We start from the raw sequence: 26,532 nt of genomic DNA on the forward strand, positions 1-26,532 counted from the left end.
CAGCCGCCGTGGCCTGTATGCATGCTCACCCAGCAAGACTGAAGAAAAAGCATGTTGAAGCTTGTTTAGTTTGTTGCACAATATTTGGACAAGCCCGTGACATACTGGGAGGATATAATCTGGTCAGATGAGACTGAAATTGAACTCTTTGGATGCCATAATACACAAAATATTTGGAGGAAAAATGGCACTGCACATCACCCCCAAAACACCATACCAACAGTGAAGTTTGGAGTTGGAAACATCATGGTGTGGGGCTGTTTTTCACCATATGGTACTGGCAAACTTCATATAATTGAAGGAAAGATGAAAAATGTTGATTGATTGATTTAAAGAATCTGCTGCCATCTACCAGGATGATATAGATAAAATGAGGGTGGACATTTCAGCAAGACAATGATCCCAAACACACAGCCAAGGAAACTCTCAATTGGTTTCAGAGAAAGAAAATAAAGCTGCTAGAATGGCACAGCCAATCACCTTACTTGAATCCAATTGAAAATCTATGGAAAGAACTTAAGATCAGAGTTCATAGAAGAGGCCCACAGAACGTTCAAGATTTGAACTGATTGTGTGGGAGAATGGTCCAAAATCACACTTCAGCAATGCATGCAACTCGTTTCTCCATACAGGAGGTGCCTTGAAGTAGTCATTACCAACAAAGGCTTTTGTACAAAGTATTAAATTAATTTCAGTTCCCTGTCATTTAACATTATAACACATAACTTAATTTATGAACATCTGTGGTTAGATTTCTTTGCATGTATGGATTGCATAGGTTGTTACCAACATCTGGTGAAAATTTCATGTCAATAGCACTTTTTTTTTTTTTAGAAATATATTTACTGAGAAAAATGGTGTTCAATTCTTATTTTTCCTGCTGTATACATCCTTAGTCATAATCACTTGAATCCATATACAGTGGTGGAAAACAACTAAGTACATTTGCTTAAGTATAATTTCATGGTACTTTACTTAAGTATATCTAATTTCTGCTGCTTTATACTTTACTATTACATTACAGAAAATATTGTACTTTTTCTTCCTGCATTTATTTATGTAACTGTTATAGTAGTTAGGAGTTACTTTGATTTTTACATACAAAACATATGATCAACTTATTTAATGATGCATTGTATAGATTAAAGGCCCCACATACCCTTGTGGTGTATTCAGTTACGTTACTTATTAGACCTACTCAGGTTGCAGTTGTGCAAAGCTCTGCTGGGACTGACATGAGGTTGACATGACACGAGTGATAAAGTTACCAATTGAAAACAGAAGAGCTTCTGAAGTCGCCCAAAACATTTACATTTTTTTGTTGCAAACTATAACGTGTGTGTACAAATTATCTTGTGTGCATATGATTATTTCACCACCGATGAGAATTTCTAAACTAAAGTTCTCTAGATACTGACACAGAAAGGGAATTTTTTTTTAAATTTTTTTGAAAGCTGCTCTGGTTAAAAAACCAAAGGGTTTTTTGAGGGCAGTTTCACTTTGACAGGGTTGTGGTATGTTTGCAGCAACAAAAGATGGGCATTGTTTTTCAGTTTAAGAAGACTGTCATGGGCAAGGAAGTGCACAAGGCTGGGATGACGTTGTCAGAGCAACAGCCCATTTGCCTCTTTTGGCTGAGCTCCCCCTCTGGAGGAAAAAATAAGTAATGTAAAAATGTTGCATCATGTTACACAATATTGCCTTATTTTGCTATGAACCATATCATGAACCAATCTTAGCTGGCTAACATTTAGGCAGCAGGCAACATGCAAGATAACTCCTCAGTTACAAAAAGAGCTTGTTTACTGAAGAACCAAATGTTTTTCATAAGGCTGATTACAGTTGTGAAACTTTGAGGATGATGTCATTAGAGAGAGAAATGGGCTGTTGCTCTGGCAACGTCATCCCAGCCTTGTGCACTTCCTTGCCCATGACAGTCTTCTTAAACTGAAAAACAATGCCCATCTTTTGTTGCTGCAAACATACCACAACCCTGTCAAAGTGAAACTGCCCTCAAAAAACCCTTTGGTTTTTTAACCAGAGCAGCTTTCAAAAAAATTTAAAAAAAATTTCCCTTTCTGTGTCAGTATCTAGAGAACTTTAGTTTAGAAATTCTCACCGGTGGTGAAATAATCATATGCACACAAGATAATTTCTACACACACGTTATAGTTTGCAACAAAAAAATGTAAATGTTTTGGGCGACTTCAGAAGCTCTTCTGTTTTCAATTGGTAACTTTATCACTCGTGTCATGTCAACCTCATGTCAGTCCCAGCAGAGCTTTGCACAACTGCAACCTGAGTAGGTCTAATAAGTAACGTAACTGAATACACCACAAGGGTATGTGGGGCCTTTAATCTATACAATGCATCATTAAATAAGTTGATCATATGTTTTGTATGTAAAAATCAAAGTAACTCCTAACTACTATAACAGTTACATAAATAAATGCAGGAAGAAAAAGTACAATATTTTCTGTAATGTAATAGTAAAGTATAAAGCAGCAGAAATTAGATATACTTAAGTAAAGTACCATGAAATTATACTTAAGCAAATGTACTTAGTTGTTTTCCACCACTGTATATGGATTCAAGTGATTATGACTAAGGATGTATACAGCAGGAAAAATAAGAATTGAACACCATTTTTCTCAGTAAATATATTTCTAAAAAAAAAAAGTGCTATTGACATGAAATTTTCACCAGATGTTGGTAACAACCTATGCAATCCATACATGCAAAGAAATCTAACCACAGATGTTCATAAATGAAGTTATAATGTTAAATGACAGGGAACTGAAATTAATTTAATACTTTGTACAAAAGCCTTTGTTGGTAATGACTACTTCAAGGCACCTATGCAATTCTAAAAGTTCCGTTTTCTGTAATTTGTATGTATGTCTGTAGTATCTTTGTGACAAACACTTTGTTAAAGCGCTATAGAAACAAAGTGGAACTGGATCAAAAAGAATGATAGCATTTTGCCTGGCTCTGTCTTTACATTATTGTCTCTGGAAATTTCATAGACAAATGTTTATATTGGTAATCCAGACAGTCTGTGGTATTCATTTATGGAGATATGAATACAATCAAATACTTGGTTTTGGATGATACAGTTCAGTATATTAAATTTTTAATGATTCAAATTTGCAAAATCCTTTAAATTTTTACTTTACATGATGTATACAATGTCAACTGAATCCTATGACTTCAAACAGTTTGTTTGAATAGCAACAGCCCGTCAAAATGTCTGTAGTTACATCACAGCCAAACATGTTTCAGAATGTAATACTGAGTCTAATGTGTTGCTGGGACAAATTTCAATTGGTAAACCTGGTTAAGGCTTGCCTTCCATGGGTTTGTACAGTGCATCCAGAAAGTATTCACTGCCCAACACTTTTTACACATTTTATGTTGTTACAGCCTTATTCTTATGGATTAAAATTCTATAAACAATACCCAATAATGACAAAGAAAAAAAAAAAAAAATCACACACACACACACGTATTCACAGCCTTTGGTCGATACTTGAAGCACCAATTACAGCCTCAAGTCTTTGAGTATGATACTACAAGCTTGGCACACCTCTTTTTGGGCAGTTTCTCTTCATTCTTCTTTGCAGGACCTCTCAAGCTCCATCAGGTTGGACGGGGAGGGTCGGTGCACAGCCATTTTTCAGATCTCTCCAGAGATGTTCAATCAGGCTCCAGTCTGGGCTCTGGCTGGGCCGCTCAAGGACGTTCACAGAGTTGTCCCGTAGCCACTCCTTTGTTATCTTGGCTATGTGCTTAGGGTCGTTGTCCTGTTGGAAGATGAACCTTCACCCCAGTCTGAGGTCCAGAGCGCTCTGGAGCAGGTTTTCATCAAGGATGTCTCTCTACGTTGCTGCATTCATCTGTCCCTTGGTTCTTCACTAGTCTCCCAGTTCCTGCTGCTGAAAAACATCCTCACAGCATGATTCTACCACCACCATGCTTCAATGTAGGGATGTATTGACCAGGTGTTGAGCGGTGCCTGGTGTCCTCCAGCCATGATGCTTGCCATTCAGGTCAAAGAGTTCAATCTTTGTTTCATCAGACCAGAGAATTTTGTTTCTCATGGTCTGAGAGTCCTTCAGGTGTCTTTTGGCAAACTCCAGGCGGGCTGTCATGTGACTTTTACTGAGGCGTGGCTTCCATCTGGCCACTCTACCATACTGGCCTGATTGGTAGAGTGCTGCAGAGATGGTTGTTCTTCTGGAAACTCCTCTCTCCACAGAGAAACGCTGGTGCTCTGTCAGAATGACCATCGGGTTCTTGGTCACCTCCCTGACTAAGGCCCTTCTCCCCCGATCGCTCAGTTTAGCTGGGCGGCCAGCTCTACGAAGAGTCCTGGTGGTTCCAAACTTCTTCCATTTACAGATGATGGAGGCCACTGTGCTCATTGGGACCTGCAGAAATGTTTCTGTACCCTTCCGCAGATCTGTGCCTTGGTACAATCCTTGTACTTCATGTCTTGGTTTATGCTCTGAAGTGCACTGTCAACTGTGTGACCTTATATGGACAAGTGTGTGCCTTTCCAAATCATGTCCAATCAATCAAATGAATTTACCACAGGTGGACTCCAATCAGGTTGTTGAAACTCTCAAGTATGATCAGTGGAAACAAGATGCACCTGAGCACAATTTTGAGTGTCATGGCAAAGGCTGTGAATATTTATGTACATGTGATTTTTTTCGTTTTTTATTTTTAATAAATTTGCAAAGATTTCAAACAAACTTCTTTCACGTTGTCATTATGGGGTATTGTTTGTAGAATTTTGAGGAAAATAATGAATTTAATCCATTTTGGAATAAGGCTGTAACATAACAAAATGTGAAAAAAGTGATGCACTGTAAATACAACTCCAGGAACACAATTGCTTTTCTATGCCGCTTACACACAGCTGCCTACTATCCAGAGTGAAGAGGAGTGGCTCCGAGCCGCCGCAACTCACTGAACTCACATCCGCATGAATACGCCCGTCCCGGGCCAAACTCAGCTGTCATACGACAGTTTCTCTCCTCTGCTCAGAAGTTGGAAATATTTACCCCACGGAAACAACAACAGTAGGAAACATGTCCATCTCTCTTCCTCCTGTCTTGTTGTCTACTATGAATGGAAATGTTGGGACTTTTTAGCATATTGCAAATAGCCTACTGTTTTCGTCGCTTTCTTCTTGATAGTCTTGACACATATTTACCAAAGAAAATGTAGGAGTTTGGAGACGGGGCTATTATCTGGTATTTTGGAAGAACGTGAAGGGCTAACCTACTTTTCACTGCTTCAAAATATAACATCATCGTACTGTGACAACAGATTCGTGAACAAAAATAATAAAAAAACAGCCATGTAGGCAGTTGTGGAATGATTAAGCCTGTATTTTAATCTTTACAATGGGTGCATTAGGAGTAAAGGTCGATCCTTTTGACAATCTTATTCATCTGGAGGGCAAATTTACATAGATAAGCTTTCTTGCTGAGATGTTTAACAATACAAAACACAGCCCCAGTTCACTTGAACAGTTGGGCTTGTAGGCAGAGCAAAAATAGGATAGAAAGAAACAGTCCATGCAAAAAATATTTTTATCACACATGTAACATTTTGAACTACATCCATGCTTATGTTTTATTGTTTGTTTCTTTTTACGGTCTCTTTTTTTTAAAAACAATTTTACTCTTATGAAGCACTTTGTGACCTTTGTGAAAGGTGCGATACTAAATAACCTTTACTCACTTATTCACTTACTTGAATAGGTTCTGGTAAGGACTACTACCTAGACATTGGCCCATTCTTTGAGAGCAGCATTACAGGAATAGTCACCTTGGGCTCACGCCCTAAAATCACTGAAACCTTCAACGTGATCTCTGTTGTCATTGACCTGGATTTATGTTGATTTTGAACAGTTTAATGAAGGTCACGACGTTGTGTGTAGTCTACAAGGAAACAAAAAAATACAAGATGTACAGAGAACAATCAGGTTACATAGAAAACAGTATATCCATTAAAAAATTATATAAAATAAATAATTGACTACACACTACACATTTAATATTCAAACTGAGTCATAACCTAATTCAAACAATTGTACTGCATATTTTAGCTGTTAGGAAGTGACACAAAATGATATGAGCTTAAAAACATAGTTCAGACTTTTTTGATTTTCATAAAAGGTGGTATAAGTTCTCTCCCGTACTGATGTATGGGCAGTTATGCATTACCTTGTTAACATGTCACACCACCAATAAGCTTGATTTGTGCATTGGCAGCATGGTATATGAATGGGATACAGTTCTAGACTTGACAACTCAAATTAAGCTAAAATTCAGCTGTCATAATTTCAAATTTAAGACAGTTTAGTAATTTTTAATATTTGTATTTTACAATACATGATCCAGCTAACTTCAAATGAGCTTGTAGCCTCAGCAGGTTTAAGGACTTGTTGGTCTGATAAATAACAGGCTCATGTCTGAATTGTCATTTTTATCTTTAACTCAATACCATTTATTTCGTCATTTGGCTCAAAATACATGTGTGTGTCTGGCTGATAAGGACACGTTTCAAGTGCCATTCTCCAATCTACTCTTTCCACCCGTGTAGGCCCACAACCTTAATTTTGCCTTCCTGGTTTAAGGACTTGTTGCGCTGATAAATAAAAGGCTCATATCAAATTGTCAACAATCCAGTCAAACTCAGTTATTCCCATGTGAAACACAGGGCCTCTATCTTTTACATGCCCCTTTGTTTTCCTTATCCTGTGAGGCCTGCATGTATACCATTTTGACATTTCCTTTAATCTTCATTCTAGATGCGCACCACCTATACGAAGTGTCTTGGACTGATTTTGGTCAGTGGACTACTGCTGCTAGTCCTGTTTTATGCTCATAGCCCTGGAACCAGCTCAGTAGTTGACATACGGCCAAGACAGGGTAGTCCAATAAAGAAACTCCTCGATGAGAAAATTCAAGACACAATCAGTGGCTATCATGACATTGCCTACCATATAAAGGAGGATGTGGCAAGGTGTGTTATTAGTCAGCGTGTCTTTTTTTTTTTTGGTCTAAATTATGCTCTGTATTCTCATTATTATCCTTATTAACTCAATACCATTTCTTTCCTGACACAGTCGTTTGGCTCAAAATACATGTGTGTGTCTGGCTGATAAGGACACCTTTCAAGTGCCATTCTCCAATCTACTCTTTCCACGCGTGTGGGCCCATAACCTCGATTTTGCCTTCCTGGAGTCCCATCCTGACCCTGAGGGCGTAAAGCATCACAGAGCTAAGGAGTACAGCAGCTTTCAGAGCAGGTAAAGTTCAGTTGGTGACACATGATGATCAGTGAACACACCCTTGTGTTGTCAATAGCTCTCAGCTTGACTATATTAAGGTTTTTATTTGTTCTGATGAAAGCATTTACTAGTAAAAGAAAATGTTACAGCTTCTCAGACATTAGCTTACCATTGTCCTTGCACTCACTGCAGCCAAACAACATTCCCAGCATTCCAGCCCTCCTTATCTGCTGCTTGTATTATTTACCCATGCAATTATATAAACAAGGATATAAACTTAAAAGATATTTTAGTTGCAAACCTCAGATCAGCAGGCCGACTGTTGCATACTTCAGGAGCATAAACACGGAATGCTCTGGCTGGGATTTTGGAGAAATCCGTTGTCCTCTAGCCTGGGGAATCTGTTGGGTTGATGGGTTTTGTGTTGTGTACATTGGTGCGTGTAAACATACTGCATGTCTATGAAGATTCTTAATATTGGTGGAGCTAATAATTAGTGAATAGAGAGAATATAGTGAAATGTCCACAGTTTCCCAGAGCCCAAGATGACATCTTCATATTGCTTGTTTTGTCTGACCAGCAGTCCAAAACCTAAAGATATTCAGTTTACAATGATAGAAAAGCAGGAAATAACCATTCAAACGTGTTTTACTGTTTGATGTAGTACATCTAGATGGGTTTCTCATTTTGTTACGTTGTATTGACACAGCCAGGAACATCCTAAAGACTAGAGCCATACAGCAAATTCGTGTCTCTTCTTCCAATTCCTGACATAAATTCGGTTGTTGAAAGTAAATAAGTAGGAGTATGGTGTTTATTGCAGGTACTTTACTTTCTAATGTGTTCTGTACGTAAAGATCCTACAGTCCTGCAGATGTGCTTATTGTAGCTGAAGCCAACAATCCTCTTCAGTATCCTACCCAGGGCGTGGCGGTGCGACCCCTCAAAACGATCATCATTCCTGGTAACAGCATATCTAAACATAACACATATCAGAAACGGATGGCTTAAACATTATGTCTTCACCGGCTTTTGGTGCTGCATTTGTTATTTAAGTCTTAGTAAAAATGCTTCATCATCCCATGTTGATAGCCCCAGTAATAATTGCTCTGTCTATAGGTTTGGGTCTTAAGGAAGAAACAAGATCAAACCATATGGTAATTTCCTCATTTTGGGGTTTTCATTGTGGTTGACAATGATTTCTTTCTGTCAAAATGTTTGAGTTTGAGAGTTTGTTTATTCTTTCCCCAAAACCATGCCAATGGTTTAACAGGTACACTTAACAGCAACACTGGGGACTTTTGATGTCGCTGCTACAGTGGACAAGGTCTCTGTTAAAGGAGAGGGGGAGAAGCACATGATACTGTCGAGTCCTCTTCTTGCCGCTCTGAACCGGCAGCTGCAATTCGTCACCTATACAAACACTGTTTTCCATCCCAAGACAGCAGATACAGGTGGAGTTAGCATCTTGATACTAAAAAAAATCATGTCATGTTTACCTTGTCAACCTTAAAGTTTCATCCTAATGAACACTTTAAAATCAATATAGGGTTATTTTTATCTGTGAAATACTATATTCAGATATCTCCCAATTATTAGATGGTAAAATTATGGTATGGTAAAACTACCTTGAGCTCCATTCTGCGTTCACAATGTAAAAATAAATCTCTGAACAGGAAGGGGTGCAGGAAGTTATTTATTCATTTTAAAATCAATCCTGAAATAAACAGGCAGCTAGTGCAAAGATGCTAAAACAGGGGTGATATGGTCACATTTTCTGGAATGAGTTAAAAGCCGAGCTGCAGCATTGGGACTAAGTGTAGGCAGTGTTGCAGTCAGCTCAGGAGGCAGACCAAAGAGCAGACAAGACACACGGGGAACTGGTAAAATGAACGAAAGATGACTTTGTGTTCCTCCATAGTAAGTAATAAACAATTAGGTGTGGTTGAGAAGTCCAAGAAAAAGTCCAGCAAGAGTAACAGAAGTCCAAACAAATTATAATCCAAAAAGAGTCCAGGGAGCAGGGTAACACAGGAAGTCTGTGTGTCATCAGCGTAACAATGAAACTGGGCATTATATTTGCAGATGATGTCATCAAGAGCGACCCTGGGGGTCACCATAGAGCATGTTCGTGGGGGATGAAACTGAGCCGACCATAGTCACAGAGAAACATCTATTTGATAGGTAGGACCTGAACCAGTTTAAGGCCACATGAGTGATTTCTACCCACCTTTCCAGTCTGTTGATGAGCATGTTATGATAAACTGTGTCAAAAGCAGCGCTGAGGTCCAAAATAACTACAATAGAGCACCCACCAGCATCTTCAGCCAACAGAAGGTCATTACAGACTTTGAGAAGAGCAGTCTCAGTACTGTGAAGGGATCAAAAACCAGACTGGAACAATTCGAATAAATTATTATCTAAATGTGGTACTAATTGTTTGAATACAGCTTTTTCTAGAATCTTGGATAAAAATGAGTTTTGAAACAGGTCTGTAGTTATCCAGAGATGAGGGATCTAAGTTGGGTTAGAGGTCCCCAGATTAGTGATGTAGTGATTTGCATCAATGTTTTGACATCCTGGCTGGCAAATTTGTTTAATCAAATCTGCCCTCAACTCAATAAGGTCTGTTGGAACCATTTATGCAATAGTATGAAATATAGAACGTGGGCTAGCTAGTAGCAGAAAGTATGTTGTTTAGCCAAGTTCAAAATCCTCAATTGCCCTTAAATATAATAATAAAAAACTGATAGTCATTAAAATGCTAAAACTTTCTGTGTTATTAGACTTAATGCTAATATTCCCACCCTATTGGGGTGCCTCTGACAGATTTAGCTAAAACAGCTTTCAAACGGCACCCACTTTCAGGAACTGTCTCTTGCGCTCAAGACACTCTCACAAATGTCACACCAGTAAACAAAAAGCCACCCCGTGTGCTTCTAAATAAGAAGTAATGGAAATTCCATGCATTGTTAAGTGTGTGTCTGCAAGAATGTTTTGGACAGACGCCTGTTCTCAGCATGCAAACTGGTAACAATGCAGCCACATTATCACAATTATTCATACTTAGCAATGAATCATCCTGACTATGTGCTTCAGGAGGGGAAAAGTAAGAAGAGGCTTTGGGTCATGTTTATGTGTTGGTTTCAACTCAGTGTCCCCAGTTCAAGTCTGTGTGTGAGGGGGTGGGGGGATTATTAGCTAAGGTTGTTAATACTACCACCAGATGTCAGGAAATGTGTAATTCTGTACATAGGAACTGCCATTGTCTGGTTTCATGAAATAATACACAGTCGCAACAAACTGAAATTGAACTTTTGGAGAGAAATCTCATCCATGTTGCTCCACTAGCAACTCCCTTTGACCACCTGGTTTAGTAACAGTAACAATGGCAGTGACAAGGTCTGCAGTGCATAGGCAATTACAGCTTTACATGACAAATATCTTAACAGTGATAGAAATATCCATTGCTTAATTTCCTCCCCTGAAATCTTAAACCTGGATTTACCACAGTTGTTGTTTTTGTTCTGCAGTTCAGTTTGCAACTGAAGGTCACCAGTCATTTTTCACCATTAAAGTTGGACATGGGACCATCCCGACACTTTACAACTCTGGATACCAAAAAGGTTTGTGAGCAGTTATGTCATTATCAGTTTTATTTTGATGTAAAGCGTTGAATGTCACAGAAGGTCACTTCACTTTTGTTTTTTTGTTTTTTTCTCTTTCTACATAGAGTACAATATTAGTGCTCTTGTTACTATTGCCACCAAGACCTTTCTACGCTATGACAAACTCAAAGATCTCGTTGATAGCATACGGCAATATTATCCCACCGTCACCATAGTGATAGCAGATGATAATGAACACCCTCAGCCAGTGACCGGGCCTCACATTGAACATTACATCATGCCATTTGGAAAGGTAAAGAAGTTTATATCTCTATGAAGTATCATGCATTGTAATTATTAAACAGTGCAATTCATGAGTTTTGATTCCCCCCAGGGTTGGTTTGCGGGAAGAAACCTGGCAGTGTCTCAAGTGACCACCAAGTATGTACTCTGGGTGGATGATGATTTTATATTCACTGCAAACACCAAGTTGGAGAGGATGGTAGACATCCTAGAGAAGACCACTCTGGATCTGGTGAGATGCAGTACAATGTGTGTGGCAGATATCTGCTGCGTTGATGCCTAATATATATTGTTTTATTACTAAACAATATGCTCCCAAATACATGCGTGACCTTTAAACCCCCCTACTCTTTAGGCAGTTAACTAGGGTCCAGGGACAGCAACTACAGGAACACTGAACTAATGCATGAAAACTGCAAAGAGGAAGAGGGAGCTGAAACAGTATAGTTTATACACTTCACTAATAAACCTGAGAATTATACATAGTTACATAAGGCTTCATGTTCAAATGATCATTTTTTTGTTTCTTGTCTCCACTGGCCATATGCATGATCTCTCTCTCTGCATGGGAAACAGACGTCAACATTACCAAAGCATGTGTAAAATAAAAAAAAGAAGGTCCCTCAGGTTGTGGCATGTTGATATATATTGGGCAGCAAGATATGCCCTGCCTCCTTCTCCTAGGAGTATTTTTAATTTTGAGAGGTCATTTAGTTCTTTGAAATCTGAGATTACAGAGTTTGAACTCACTCTCTCTCTCTCTCGCTCGCTCTCTCCAGGCAGTACAGGCTATATTTAAACATTATTAAATGAATACTCTGCCAAAGCTCAAAAACTTAGAGCAAGCTCTAGTTACTAGATATATTTCATAATCTAGATCTATAACCAAATCACACATCCTTTTGTACTAATGGCCTATATCTACAGTGGCAGTAATTGTACTTACTGTCATAGTTTTGGGGTTTTGTCCTGTTTTTTATTTTGTAGTGTTCTCCTCTCCTTGTGTGTCTTGTAGTTTTACTTCATGTCTTTGTTTGCTTTCCTTCCAGTTTAGATTGTTGGCCCCGCCTTGATTAATTGCATCTGTGTCTCGTTGTCTCCCCTACCTAAGTGTATTTAGTCAGTTTTTGTCCTATGTTCAGTGTTAGTTCATTGTTATTTATCATTTTCATCAGTAGTGGTATGTGGTTTAGATGTCAGGGGTCTTAGCCTTGTTTCCTGTGATTCTCTGGAGTCTGTTGGATTTATTTCTGCATTTGCTTGGAACTTGCCTGGACTTTTGGATTTTGTTTATTGCCTGCTCCTTGTCTGATTTGTTTGCTTGTCTTGGACTGCCTTCCCGATTTAGACCTCTGCCTGCCTGACTATCCATATAAACCTTTCCCTGTAATAAATTAATGAACTGCATCTGCTCTGCCTCTAGTCTACATTTGGATCCTATTCCTTGTGTTCCCTGCTCCCTTGAGTGACATCCACTGGGACATTTACCGTATGTACTTTAGCTGTAGCTGGCTGGAGTTAACTCTCTGGTTCTGTCTGACCATATGCCCTGACATCTTTAGTTACTTTGATTCTGTGGGACACTCTAAACTCCCTAAAACATCTTAATGTGTTAGCGTGTGATAGATCCTTGCCTTGCCTTGGTTGGAAATGAGGCTGTTTCCGTGTTAAAGACTACTGATACATATTAATGATAAACAACAGATAAAAAACAAAGTCAAACCTCTTTCCTACCACAAAGGGCACTATGCATATAAATCCCAGTAAAAAAAGTTTTTGCTATCCTGGCCCTTCTTTTGAGTGTTTTTAAATGTTGTTTGTAAACCTCAGTATGGTATTATGTTGTGGTACTTGTTAGTCTTATGTTTTAGTCTTGTGAAGCACTTGCTCTAGAAGGTGCTACATGTAGTGATAAACTTTACCTTACGTTAATAGTGAGAACTGCTTTTTAACTGCCCAAGGTTTACAGTCTATAGACATCTGCAGACACTTGATGACTTCCCTGGTGAAGCTCTGTTGGTGGGGGGCCCTGTGTTTAAGGATCAACAACTTCCCTTTTTCTGTGTCAGTTGAAGAGTTGCTTCCACATTATTGTCCACTTTATTTGGTTCCCCATTAGCCACTACCAAGGTAGCAACTACTCTTCAACACAACTAAACATTACATCAGAATGTAAAGTTATGGCCATTACTCCTATATGAAAAATTATGGTATATGACATTCAGGACAATGAAATATTTCTTATAAAACAGAGCAGAGAAATAACTGTCCTTTCCCCCACCCAATGACCAACCTAAGGTTATGTGCATTCAGATGATGGGGGGAGGTTGTTGGGTGGGTCCAATATTTTGGAGCGCTGCTGTGTTTTGGTCTGTTGCAGGCCTTACTTGAGGAAGCAGAGTGACTAAACTTTACTTTTTACAGTAAAATACCTGAATATTTCAAAATAGCAAGGAAGGATGTGTTGAAAACATTCACATTCTCAGGGTCAGGCTGCTTTTGTTTTCTTTTTTCCCCATCTGTATTATAAAGTGTTATTGTTCACTCTGCTGTGTCTGTGTGTATCTATCTACATATTCTTATTTCTTGTGTTTATAAGTGTATTAGTAGTCTCAACATTTTTGCTCTCAATGACTTCAGGTTGGTGGTGCAGTGAGAGAGGTGACAGGTTACACTGCAACATATCGTCACACCATTTCAGTGGAAGGAGGGGGAGAGGATGGCGACTGTTTACATATGAGACACGGCTACCACCATGTCATCGACGGTTTTCCTAACTGTGTGGTAGCTGATGCTGTTATCAACTTCTTCATGGGGAGGACAAACAAGGTGCAGCAGGTGGGCTTTAACCCCCGCCTGGCACGGCAGGCTCATCTGGGTGAGTCTATCTGTAATATCTGCTATCAAATATATTAACAAAGCAGTTTATATTAGATATTTTATCTATGCAGTACAGCTGTGATGACACTGTTGAGTTGCTTCAGATTGGAAAAATGTAAAAGAAATAAACCCAAGCAAGGATTGTTCAAAACAAAATGTTCTTTTAACACTGCAGAGTTCTTCATCGACGCTCTTGGCTCCCTCCATATTGGCTCCTGTAGTGACGTCATTGTAAGCCACGCATCGAAGATCAAACTACCCTGGAGTAAAACAGACTCACAAAAGGCCTATGACAATTTCCGCTATAAACCTTCACGTACTGATGATAACATTCATAAGGAAGTCTTCTACTTCAAGAACAGGTTCAAGTGCATGACCAGTCAGTGAAACCTGGGTTCCCACATGTCTGTTTGCTGCCTTAATTTGAGGAAAAAAGGTAAATTCTAGTTGTTTTCAACAATAATTATCAATATTTTTTTCTGAAAAAGGAACAAAACTATACTTTCAGCACTTGAGACTATGTGGTCGCCCCACCAATTGTACACTGGACATGCAAAGATAAGACTCGATAAGGATTTATCGAACAAGTTTGTTGAAATTGTGTTGGGTTTAATACATTGGATGCCATGAAATACTGCTTCACAGGGACACCTCAACTGAAGGCAAGTGCTACAGCTAGAAGGCCTTCATGTTTACTGCTTGGAGAAGAAGTCTCTGCTCTTCACAACATTGGGGATGATGGTGTCGCTCTCAGGTTTCCAGCCAGCGGCACTTCTTCATATTTGTCACTGTACTGGATTGCCTGATCCCCAGTATGTTCCAGGTTGCATTTGCACTACAACCACCTGGAGTAGAAGCAGTATTTCAGCTAACTAGTTGCACCACTTGGTGTTAAGGTGCACCGTCTGACTCAAGTTGGTGTCTCCTCTGTTGTCGGCCTATCATAGCTGGAACATTAGTGTTTAGTGTTAGAATAAATTTACTTAATATCACACCTATTTGTGACCATATTATAGTGTTGATTTTCCTCCTAAACACAAATGTTGGGAATCACCAATCTACATCAATGAGAAGGTGTGCACAAGTTAATTTAAAGCTGTCGAATGTGTCTTACCAAAAACATGAGATTCAACCCTACCAATGTCTTTATAATAAAACCACAAATTATAATAGTAGTCTGAAGTCCCATCACAGTTGCATCCATTGTCCTTTTTAGTAACATTTAAATTCCCTATTTATTTTGATATTATGTCGTATGATGTGTACCCAAATGCGGATGACAGGAAGCGGTATGGGGGTGAAGTAGCCGGAAGGCTATAGTGTTTATTGGGGGTGATGGTTTACAGGCAGGTAGACCGGTAGGCCGACAGGTAACCAACAGGTAATAGGAAAATGGGTTACCGGCTGGCAGTGGTGGAAACAGGGAAGTGAGTCCAATGTGGCTAAACAGTCCAATAGGGAGCAGGCAAGGTACAAAATTCAGAATCCAGCCAAGGTCCAAGGGAGACACAGAATCCAAAACAGAACTCAGAATGCTGAGAATGCTGGGGAACTGGGCACAGGAACCAGGTACAACCAAACTGCGACACACACCAGACAGGAACAACGCCATGCAGTAACAGCAATGATCCAACACTGAACAGATGGAGATGAGACAACGAGACACAGGTGCAAACAATCAAGGAAGGGCCAACAATCAAAACTGGAGGGAAAGCAAACAAAGACAGGCAGTAAAACCACAAGACACACAAAAGGAACACACTACAAAATAAAACAGGAAGTGACAAAACCTTAAACTACAACATTATACTTATTTTCATAAGCAGTTGGTAGGTTATATGACGTATATAATTAAAATCAATTGAATTAGTCTTTTATTGATTTAATTTAATATAATTTTACATACATAGGTTGTAGAAATTCAATGGTTCCATTTGTTTAGCTAAACCTATATGTGTATCTTTCAAATGTCAAAAGCTACCGGTATTTCAGTCAACTGCATCTTCACATTCTGAAATTGTAACATTGCTGTATTGGTCCCTCTAAAGAAAGGATTAGCCACTTCTGATAATGATCTCACAGACAGTCTAAACTTAAAAGCACTTGGTATTGATCCAGCTAGTGTAACTTTTAATTTGCCTCTATGTTTGCAGCTTTCTGATATAAAACTTGTTGCACTGACAACAGCTCAACATACTGTATGTTTTATGCTACACAAAGGTTCCAGGCTTATTATTAATCAAATTCAAATTCTGTTGTCCCCATAAAAAACATGGTCCATCAAGTCAAAGAAGAGTCTGACCAGACCTCCTCTTCTCCTCCCTTATCTGTCTCTCTCTATCTCTCTCTCACACACACACATGCAAATGACACCCTCTTTCTCTGGCCCAGTTTCCACTTGGTATTAATATGCATCCTGCGTCATCCAATCACAAGTGGAGAGCTAGGTGCGGGTGTGAATGCACCCACCCACATTCAGAGGTGGTAGCCACATACTTTTCGCAGTATGTGTTTGAGGAAGTAAGACTTTGTATTCTTTCTGTTAACCTAGTTTGAATAAATGTAAATGAGTTTTCCAGTCAGTCAATAATATCCAGCTAACATATCTCTGCACATTTCCATGATGAATAGTATAACTCTGATCGTTGTACTGTAAAAATGAGTAAAATATTAATTCAGGGAGTTAACCATGTTTACCATGTGACAACATTGCCATCTACTGACCAATGGATAGAAATTTCTATAACAAATAAATATGCCAATATCATGAGTAGGACTGCAATTTCAAAGTTTATTAGGTAAGCAGACTAAATGTTGTTTAACCTTCTGCCACTTTTATTAGTAGCAGTGAATTGATGTCCTGATAGTAATGTCAAATGGTTGAATGATCTGCTAAAATAGTTGCTGAATAATTTTTTTCTTTGAATGTTTTATAACCACTATGCTGTTTTTATGTCTCGAATCATGATTGATTGGCCATAGTGTTGGTTTGAGAGTATGTGAATTTTGCACGTGCGACTTAAATTAAAATCAGTATCAGTAAACGGGAGAAGACGCCATTTTATTTTGTTTTAATAATCAGATCACATAGTCTGCTTCACTATTGTCAGTAAGATCAGGTATTTCATCACCTTAGCCTATCTGCTATGCATCTGTTGTGTTTGTTTTATTTTCTTTATAGTCATCACTAATCCTTCATTTATTTAGTTATTAGGCATATAGCTATAAATAAATGTCATCAAGTATGACGTTGTCTGTGTGTTTTCTTTGAAGCAGAATACAGAGGTCAATCTTTTGAAAATAATTAAATTCCTTCTCAACAGACTGATGAATTTAATGATTTATTTATTTGTTTTACCAGTACCTGTGCCCTCAAACAAGTTTAACTCAATGATTTTATTTTAAGGTAGTTGATTGGCTACACAAGTGATGAAATAAGATTATAAAAGGCATGGATTGCAATTATATGCTTTGAAGACAGACTGAAAGTGAATTCCCTTTTTGCCAAATAAATGAAATGTGCAGTATTTCAAAGTAATATTTAAATGTATCCACACCTTCCAATTTTTTAAAATAATTCACTTTTATTCAGTTTTATTTATATAGCGCCAATTCATAACAGAAGATATCTCATTACACTTTTCATATAGTGCAGGTCTAGACCATACTCTTTATAATATTATTTTAATTTATATTATTATAATTATAGTTCATGTATCATTTTATCATACCCCACATTCTCCATTTCCTTGGTATCAGTGTTTGTGTACCTTTCTATTGACTGTAATTACTTTACCCAGCCTTCCTCATTTCATATCTGACTGACTTCAGGTGTGTCAACATCCTCTTTTACTCACAATGCTGCTACATCATCCAACTGACCTTCCTAATAACATAATGATAATAATAATAATGCATGCCTTCTATTGAGGTGTCTCACTGCCACAGGTAAATGTAATAAATCCATTAGTAAGGTTAATCATTACACCTGTGCTTTTCCAGGATCAAAGTGAATTGTTTTTTCAAAGTGAAAAAATGCTTTCATACAACATACAACAATTGTCAGCAATCATGCAGTCAATGTGCAGTTGCTTCATGTGCAGTAACCCTGTGACAAAAACTGTACCTCTAAGTTTATCTTATTGTTTATGTAAATATTATCACTTTTTAAATCTACCCACGCTGTGCATACTGTGTATTCTGTCATATCCACCTACCTCATGTACATAAAGCAACCTGTTACATTAACCATATTTATTTCAGCACCATTTGCACTCTGCACCATTGCACTAATTGTCTCACCATTTACAAAGGCTACTTTTGTTGTTTTTTGTACTTTAAAATACAAATCTCTATATGCTTATAGTAGCTTGGTGTTTGTTTGCCTTGTTGAGCTTGTTGGCCCTGTTTTTGGCTGTACTTATGTCTATTTCTGTGTATGCACATTGAGAGCAACAAAAACAGGCCTGTTAAAATCCAATAAAGCTGATTCTGATTCTGATTCATCCAGGATAAAGAACCTACTGAGAGACTGTTATGCCAACATTTCACCACAAGATGGAAACAAAGAGCAGAGAAAAATGCCACACCAGTTGAACGATCATCTGCTTTGTCAGAAGGAACCTAACAATATCATTACTATTAATAGTATAGTGTGTGTGTGTGTGTGTGTGTGTCTGTGTGTGTGTGTGTGTATTTTCCAGTACATTTTAACACTTGCTGTTTTTGCTGTTTCTGTAACAATTGCATTAATGAGAAATAATAGAAATTACTTGACTATTTTTTTGTAGTTATTATTCTACTGTAATCCACTGTTTTGGTTGTTTTGCTCCATTTGTTATTTGTTTTTGTTTTTTTTCATTTGGCTATGTGTGGGTCAACTAACATAACTGTAAGCACATGCTGTACACATTACCTGTAAGGACTTTTTCACAAGTAAATCAAAGCTTTAGGTCATTAAATCAGTGACCTTCCTGGAGGATTTTGCAGGGCTACTTTTTGAATATGTGCCTGTGTGTGTGTGTGTGTGTGTGCACATGTTAGTAGGTCTGCCGGTAGAATCTGGCTTAGTAAACATTTGGCCAGAGCCTTGTGTACCATGTTCTAATTGAAGTGGACTACTTCTCGCCAATTAGTGAAACACTCCTTTAGCTTTAAAGGGAAAAACCCAAAGGGTACAGTGTCTAGAGGCCTCTTTGAAATATGCACTGAAAAAAATTAATAACTTGGCTATCCAACATCAAGCAAGGAAATAATTAGTTTTTTTCCCTTTTTTGTCCTGGTTTTGAACTCATACTACATATAGTTTTATCAGGTCAAGGTAACAGGATTATGATGAGGAGCAGTGGGAAGAAAACCTAACTGTTAGACAGCAGAGGGCAGCATGGTGGTAAGGTAAGACATCACTTTCAATTAGTGTAATGGAATTTACAACCTCTGGTAAAACCCATCTTAAACATCATATAACAAAAGGTTTTGTCAAATTTGTTTTATGATGTGCAAACTCTTTCTTTCTGCAGAAAGTGATGCACTGGACCAATAAGTTTCATTTAATGTAGTAGCAAGTTCATCTATTTTTAGGTGTTAGCTGATATGAAAATATACATAAATTGACACCAGTGTAGCTTGCATATTGCATGGTGAATAAACCAGAATTCTGCAGGACTGATGACCTGTGGTCTTACTTTCCTGATTTTACTCCTTGCTGTGGCAAAAATCTCCTTTGTCGTTGTTGTCAATTGAATCCTGTATTTTTCATTTTTCATCATATCTCAGTGCAGACACAGAAGTCTACAGTACCTCACCAAACACAAAGACTGCTCTTCTTCTCTCTTCAAAATCTGACAGAGTGGCGTGCTTCACATTCCACACAATGTTTCCCCCTAAAATATATTCATACTTAATAACCACGGTAACCCAAGTATTGATGTTCATACCCATGACCCAATTTTCTCTGACGTTTATTAAATTTAGTTATGATTCACAGAGAGGTTCTGTTTTTTGAGACATATTTATTGTCAAAACAGCCACTGGATGGCACAGTTGCTGACAAATACAGAAGTCATTCATAAAAATATTTTGTGCAGTCTCTCTGGATAAAAGACACAATATTTTAAGGTAGTATGGGATGGCATTTACTGTACACAGTTGCATATTCAAGCACATATTTCAAAAGATATAAATATACAAAGTACTTTAGCAAACTATTCAGTGCACATTATAATTATCTGTATTGCAAACAACAAACACAAACTAAATAAATATTACTATGGTAATATTCCAGCATATATGGCAATAAAGAACAGAACGATTCCAAACCAAAATAATTAATATCTGTCATATACAGTTTTATAGTCATAAATCAAAAATTACACATTTGTTTTTCAGATTAGTTTACACTAAATATATGACAAGATTGTCTGTTGTGGAGTTATTCTGTCTGCTTGATTGAAACCTCTCTGAATTTGTGACTGTTTAATAATATCAGATTAAAGTGTGCCAGGAGTGAGTCCAATATCTGCGAGAAAACTGGTAACACTGTAATTTAATAATTATTGTAATTCATGACATAGTGCTACAACAGGCTACTGCATCTTTGAAACACTGGTATACAGTACAGTCTGGACCAAATGCTGGAGTGCTGCTATAGAGCTGAGAGACGTGGTATCTGCTCATAAAACAGAAGTCCTAATGCCCTCTGCCATTTTAGTCCCAGACACTTGGTTCACTCATCACTGCCCTCCTGCCTCATACCCAAACAGTGGTGGTGTTCTCTAGAGGTTTTTCCTACGGCAGACGACAGCAGTATCATCATTTGTTTACGACACTCAATTAAAAATCTATGTATATTTGTGAACATCTCTGTTTTCTATCTTACCTTCTGCTGTTTAATATACATCACGGCATCATGAACAGTGACGAAAATATGTTGAGGGTTCATGTATTTCATTAGACCACTTGATGTGAGGATCTTTAAGACACTCTCTAAGGGGAAAGAAATCATTGATTAGTATTCACAAGTGACTTTTGACAAATGTAATAAGTATGTATCATCCTTCTGAAAATGTAAAAAACCTCTCCATAAAGTAGTATAAACAGAGAATAACAGGACAGAAATCATTCGGATACATAGGCCTTACCATTGCAGTTTGCCAAATATACATGAACTCCAACTTTCTGGCATTCAGTACACATCTGCAAAAAAACAAAAGCTATCAATCACATTGACACAATGCACGAAAGAAGAAACGGAGAGAACCATCTACAGTGAAGTTTGAAGCATAATGTCTTCCTTTAGCAGACTAACCTGTGTGAAGATTCTTGCTCCAGCAACATCAACAAATATCACACTGCTGCAATCGATTAACACTGCCTGAACATCACTCTCAGATGTTTCTACAGAAAAGAAAAAAAAAGAAAATGACAGGAAAGCTTTCCTTGAAATTATCTGCAGCACATGTCTAGAAAAAATGTAAATTGAGCAATCTAGAAAAATGTAATTTGTAATGGCCAAATGACTGTTGTACATGTCCTTATTTAAAATCTATAGTTTCTTGTTTTTGGAACAATATGCATATTTAGTATCGTCCACACAGAACCACCAAAAAGTTTTCATTACTTACCAGATTTGAAGAACTCATTTTCTGAAGAAAACGATGTGTTTGCAATGCCTCTTTCCTAAAGAACGATGGAGGGAGAAAAAACAATAAGATACGGAAATTAAATTGGATTTCACAGTGTGAACTGTTTACTCTAACTCAGCTCATTCAGTGATTGCAGTAGGCGTACCACAGTGTTGACAGTGGTCTCTCTCTCCCGTTTCTCCAGGGATTTCCTGGCCTTTTCCCGACTGCGGATCTTCTCTGGCGTCAGGCCCAACAGCCTGCTCATCTCCTCCCTGAAGAAGCTACGGTTGCCATAGTAAATAGGCCCGTTGTAAGTCAGGATTTTCACTCCAGGCACCTCATAGCACTGAAAGGAAAACAAGATTGTCTCAACTTCAGATTAATGTGCCTCAAATTTAGAGTGTTTATTTGCACACATATTACATTTTTTAAAAAGTATTAAGCAGTAAGAGCATCCACTCACCTTGCTGTGGTTCTCCATAGGTCTGTAAATTTCTGTGTTGCTGGCCCGACCAAGCACTGAACAACCAGCCCTGTTGAACCATGGGTCATCAATTTTAATTGAACACATTATAACATAATTTTCATAGCTTCACAGGTATGAAGTTATTCTCTGTTTTCACAACTTCAATACAGATGTAACTCTCAATGTCCATGTCAGTTAAGACTACTACTTTTACACAGTTCTTGCTGCAGTTAAGTGTGAGCTTCTTAGTTCATGCTAAACTCGCAGATGTGCATTGTATTTCTTACAATAGAGCATTTGGCAGGAGCAGTAGCTGGATTGCGCCATAGTATTCGTGCAAAGGGAATGGAAAATGTACCTTTGTGTGCGGCAGATGACGGTCATCATAGAGAAAACCACCCCAATGGCTAGGCCAAGGTCCACGTTAAGTACCACAACAGACAGCCAGGTTACCACCCAAACCATCTACACAGAGACATGGCAACAATAACATATTGTCATGTCTGGATATCACAATTAACAATGGAAGCATGTCAGTGAAAATTATGGTTAATTCCAGCCAAGCAAATCAGTGTGAAAGGGGAAGGATAAAGGCGGTTTATCTCATGTGCTGCCTTTCCCCCAATGTCTTATTATCTATTGTTATACCAATCAATGCCCTTACAAAGTCAATCTTGCTGATTCTCCACAGCTCAGGTAAGTCGTGGAACTGCAAGAACATCTGCCTGAGGCTGGTAACATTTATGCACGCCAGTACTGCCTTGGGAGAGAGATAAAGGGTGAGATGAGTGCACTTTCCTTCACTCTTCCTCTCTGTCACGCTTGTAGAGATACACACATATAAACACACCTTGGGTAGGAAGTAGAACAGTGGTCCAATCAGCAGCAGGACAATCAGAACAACCAGACTAGTGAACAAGCCAGAGAGCTGCAGGAACACACACACGACACACATCTCTTACTGGAAATCCCAATGTGTTTCATAATATTGGCTCCTTACTTGGAGCATTTTCTGCACTGACAATATGGAAGTTCAATATGCAAGCAAATCCTAAAACATGTGGATTAGAGTTTATAAAATCACAATCTGTACTTTTTTGGCTACATACATTTAAGGTACATTCACATACATAACTGAACAATGACTTATAGATGAGGTGTCAGCATTTCATATTTCTCTGTTGATCATAATTGAATATACAGATGTGTTTTGCTGCTGTGTTTAAAGCATCAGTAAACATAATAACTTAAATGTATTTGTGATGCTTGTAAGTGTGATACAAGATAAGATGCACAGAAGTTACTGTATAGCATGTCCACTACCTGTGTGTATCCTCCAGCACTCTCGAGTATATTAGTGGTGGCTAGAGTGGCTGAGCTGGGGAAGCAGTTGAAAAACGAGGACACTGTGTTGGAAACGCCATGAGCCAGCAGCTCCTGAAATCAAACACAAGTTCAATACAAAAAGTTAACAGATTGGTGCGAATCTAAAATTTCAACAAGCAGCTGTGACATTCTCACACGTTACCTGGTTGGGATGTATGGAATATCCATGCTTATCGGCATAGATCATTGCCAGTGAGACCGACACAGCGTAACCAACAAATGTTATGGCTACTGTGTCTTCAGCAATGTCAGGGAAAGTGTGCAAGGCAGGCATCCGTGGCCTTGGGAATCTGGGGATGGGAGAATTTAAAGTCAAACTACTGGAAGCTACTTGAGAACTTTGAGATTAAAAAAAAAAAATTCTAATCTAAAAAATTACCCAGCTGGGATGTGGCCAACTATCTCAATGTTGTAAGCAGAGTCCAGCGAGGAGGCATAGGCCACACCTGTAGCAATAATCACCTGAAGAATGAAGTACAAAACCACAACTTGTAACCTGTTAATTATATTTAAAATAGTAAATGTACCCCCGACATTCATAAATCCAGTTGACTAACCGTGAGGATCTCCACAGGGATAGGTGTACGCAGGCGATGACGGTACCGCATGTTGATTTCTTTGACTGGCACCAGGACAGCCAAACACACCAAGGAGATCAGCAGCTCAGCCATGTTGGTGTGAGGCAGGTTCTCCATCACTGACGCTAAAGTCTGGACACACAAGTCAGTGAGCTGTGAGCAAACAGCACCAAATGCCCAAATAATATCATGTTGGATTAGACCATCAAGATGTCACTCACTTTGAAGAGGGAGAAGGTCCCAGTGTGGCGAGGGAGCCGCAGCCCCAGCATGCTTTGCAGCTGTGAGATGGTAACATGAAAGGCAGCAGCACTGGTGAAAGCCTTAACAATTGGCTCTGACAAATAAGTGGAGAGGAAGCCCAGCTGAAGACCAAACATACAGAGCTGGGGCAGAAGAGATTAACATAACATTGTGAGCTATGTCAGGGAATCAAGTCTGCTAGTCTTAGCAAAAAGAAAGATCTCAGTTGCATTATAGTTTCATTTTTTGACTTTGCGTTTAATCCATAGACTTTGTGCATCTGTCTTACCATAATAATTCCTGAGAGGAGTGCCACAGCTGAAGCCACTCCAATCCTCTGGCCCTCAAACTCAGCCGCTTCAGACGAACTTGAGTTCATGTCCAGAGGAGTGGGAACCAGCTGTTCCACCACAGAGCCAGTCATCAGACTCACCACAGCAAAGGTACCTGAGAATAGACCTATCATCTCAGTGCCAGTAGAAAACATAGTAACTGACACTTGACAATGACTTCAAGCTGCATGCGTGAAATGTTGTAACCATTTATAGTACTGTCCATATGGCAAAGACATCACCCCTGTTGATTTAAACTATGCTCTCTATGCTTTTCTAGAATATGCAATAGATGATATGTTAACACAAGTCTTACCTGTGGACACGTGACGACCTGTGCCAAAAAACATATAGAGGACCACCGGGAAGAAGGAGGTGTAAAGGCCAAATATTGGTGCCACCGATGTGAGCAAAGCAAAGGCCATGCCTGTTCAGAGAAGGACATTCAAAAAGTTTATCAGTAAACACATTTGTTTCTAATCTATGAGAATGTAAAATATGTCCTTATGTAAGCATATAATGCTGAAGCATGCAAAGTTAACTGAGGACAAAACAATAATAGAAGTGACTAAGCCAACAACAACAGATTACATTTATCTCTACTGTGACAATGTAAATTTTATTACAGTTTAGCCTTTTATTTGTAGTCATTATTTTGTTTAGTTTTTAATCAAATCTAAACACTTATCCTAACCTTGCAATACTTACTCAAATTCTTTGGATGATTATAATATTATCATATTAACAATAATTACATATATTGTTGTTATAAATATAGTATTATTATTGTAATTATTATTTCGATATTGTTAGTATTATAAGGTATTATTATTATGAAATACTGGCTCAATTGATTCTAAAATGATTTAATAATTATAATAAACGTAATCAAACAATGTAAGAGAAAACAATCTTTCTTTTCCCTTTTTTTGTGATTGACAACGACTTTGATCCTGATGATGTGTTTACTCACCTTGCGGAATGTGAAGAATACCAACTGTCAGTCCCGCTATAGTGTCTCCTAAAATCCATTTTTTTAGTCTGTATCTAGGTAGCCAGTTGAAAATGGGCACTCTCTCCCTCAGCAGGTGAAGGCAGGCTCGCCTTGAACACCTGCACCTCTCGGCGAGCTTTTCCCGGAGCCGCAAACTTCCACTCGTGTCATCATCGGAGCCGTAGGCCTGTTTGAAGCGGTCCTCCGTGTAAATATTCCTGTACACGGCCACAGAAGCGCTCATATTGTCCCTGTAGAGCTGAGTGATGTTAGCTCACCATGCAAGCGCTGTTGTAGAGTCAGAAAAGGTGTTGTCTGTTGTAATACATATATAGCAGAATCTGCCCTGACCTCAAGAGCCGTTGCATTTTCCTGTCAGGCTCTTCTTAGCCAATGACATGGCTCAAAGCTCAACCTTTTTTGTTACAGTGTTGAACAACTTTTTTCACATCTTTGTCCTGCCTCAGACAACATAAAGGTGTGCTGGTCGATTTTTTTCCCCCAAATCTTCAGGGTCCTACTGCTAAAAGTATTTTTTTCAACAGAACGTAGAAGGTCAGGGATACAATCTGTCTGCACAACCCCTCCCCTCCAAACACACACACACACACACACACACACCATCCTTTGCACTGCACAGTCCTATCTTCCCTTATATCCTGCCTCCAGAGAGCCAGGCGGGAGGTACAAGCTCAGAGGAGGCACAATTAAGTCATACAATGTATACCGCTGTGAAATCCTTAACGAGATAAAAGTCATATTGTTGGTGGAGCTGAGGTGTAACCTCAAACCATGTCTGTTAGCGAGG

The 26,532-nt window shown here is 38.6% G+C and overlaps 2 protein-coding genes across 4 annotated transcripts; one reads left to right on the plus strand and one right to left on the minus strand.

Moving 5' to 3' along the window:
• The first annotated feature begins 4,861 nt into the window (after positions 1-4,861).
• Positions 4,862-19,078, plus strand: b4galnt1a (beta-1,4-N-acetyl-galactosaminyl transferase 1a). 3 transcript variants are annotated; one of them, XM_044211276.1, is made up of 12 exons: positions 4,862-5,087; positions 6,827-7,041; positions 7,145-7,327; positions 8,167-8,273; positions 8,429-8,466; positions 8,583-8,763; positions 10,843-10,935; positions 11,043-11,230; positions 11,312-11,452; positions 13,861-14,098; positions 14,276-14,536; positions 18,611-19,078. In XM_044211276.1, the coding sequence occupies exons 2-11, from the start codon at positions 6,827-6,829 to the stop codon at positions 14,485-14,487; spliced, it is 1,596 nt and encodes a 531-aa protein (XP_044067211.1). In that variant the 5' UTR covers positions 4,862-5,087; the 3' UTR covers positions 14,488-14,536; positions 18,611-19,078. The 3 variants fall into 3 exon arrangements, with proteins under 3 accessions (XP_044067211.1, XP_044067210.1, XP_044067209.1); XM_044211275.1 differs by lacking the exon at positions 18,611-19,078 and adding an exon at positions 14,746-15,275; XM_044211274.1 differs by lacking the exon at positions 18,611-19,078 and having other exon boundaries at positions 4,863-5,087; positions 14,276-15,275.
• Positions 19,079-20,094: 1,016 nt separating this feature from the next.
• Positions 20,095-26,299, minus strand: slc26a10 (solute carrier family 26 member 10). Its single transcript, XM_044211273.1, has 18 exons — positions 25,704-26,299; positions 25,047-25,157; positions 24,688-24,845; positions 24,377-24,541; positions 24,135-24,287; positions 23,957-24,039; positions 23,720-23,867; positions 23,515-23,628; positions 23,042-23,119; positions 22,856-22,951; positions 22,550-22,656; positions 22,189-22,258; positions 21,889-22,071; positions 21,723-21,777; positions 21,407-21,495; positions 21,240-21,294; positions 20,978-21,084; positions 20,095-20,886 (listed from the first exon to the last, which is right to left on the minus strand). Exons 1-18 carry the CDS (start codon positions 25,966-25,968, stop codon positions 20,848-20,850), a joined length of 2,076 nt encoding a protein of 691 aa, XP_044067208.1. The 5' UTR covers positions 25,969-26,299; the 3' UTR covers positions 20,095-20,847.
• Positions 26,300-26,532: the final 233 nt, after the last annotated feature.

This window comes from Siniperca chuatsi, linkage group LG10, assembly GCF_020085105.1.
Source record: "Siniperca chuatsi isolate FFG_IHB_CAS linkage group LG10, ASM2008510v1, whole genome shotgun sequence".
Classification (NCBI taxonomy): Eukaryota; Metazoa; Chordata; class Actinopteri; order Centrarchiformes; family Sinipercidae; genus Siniperca; species Siniperca chuatsi.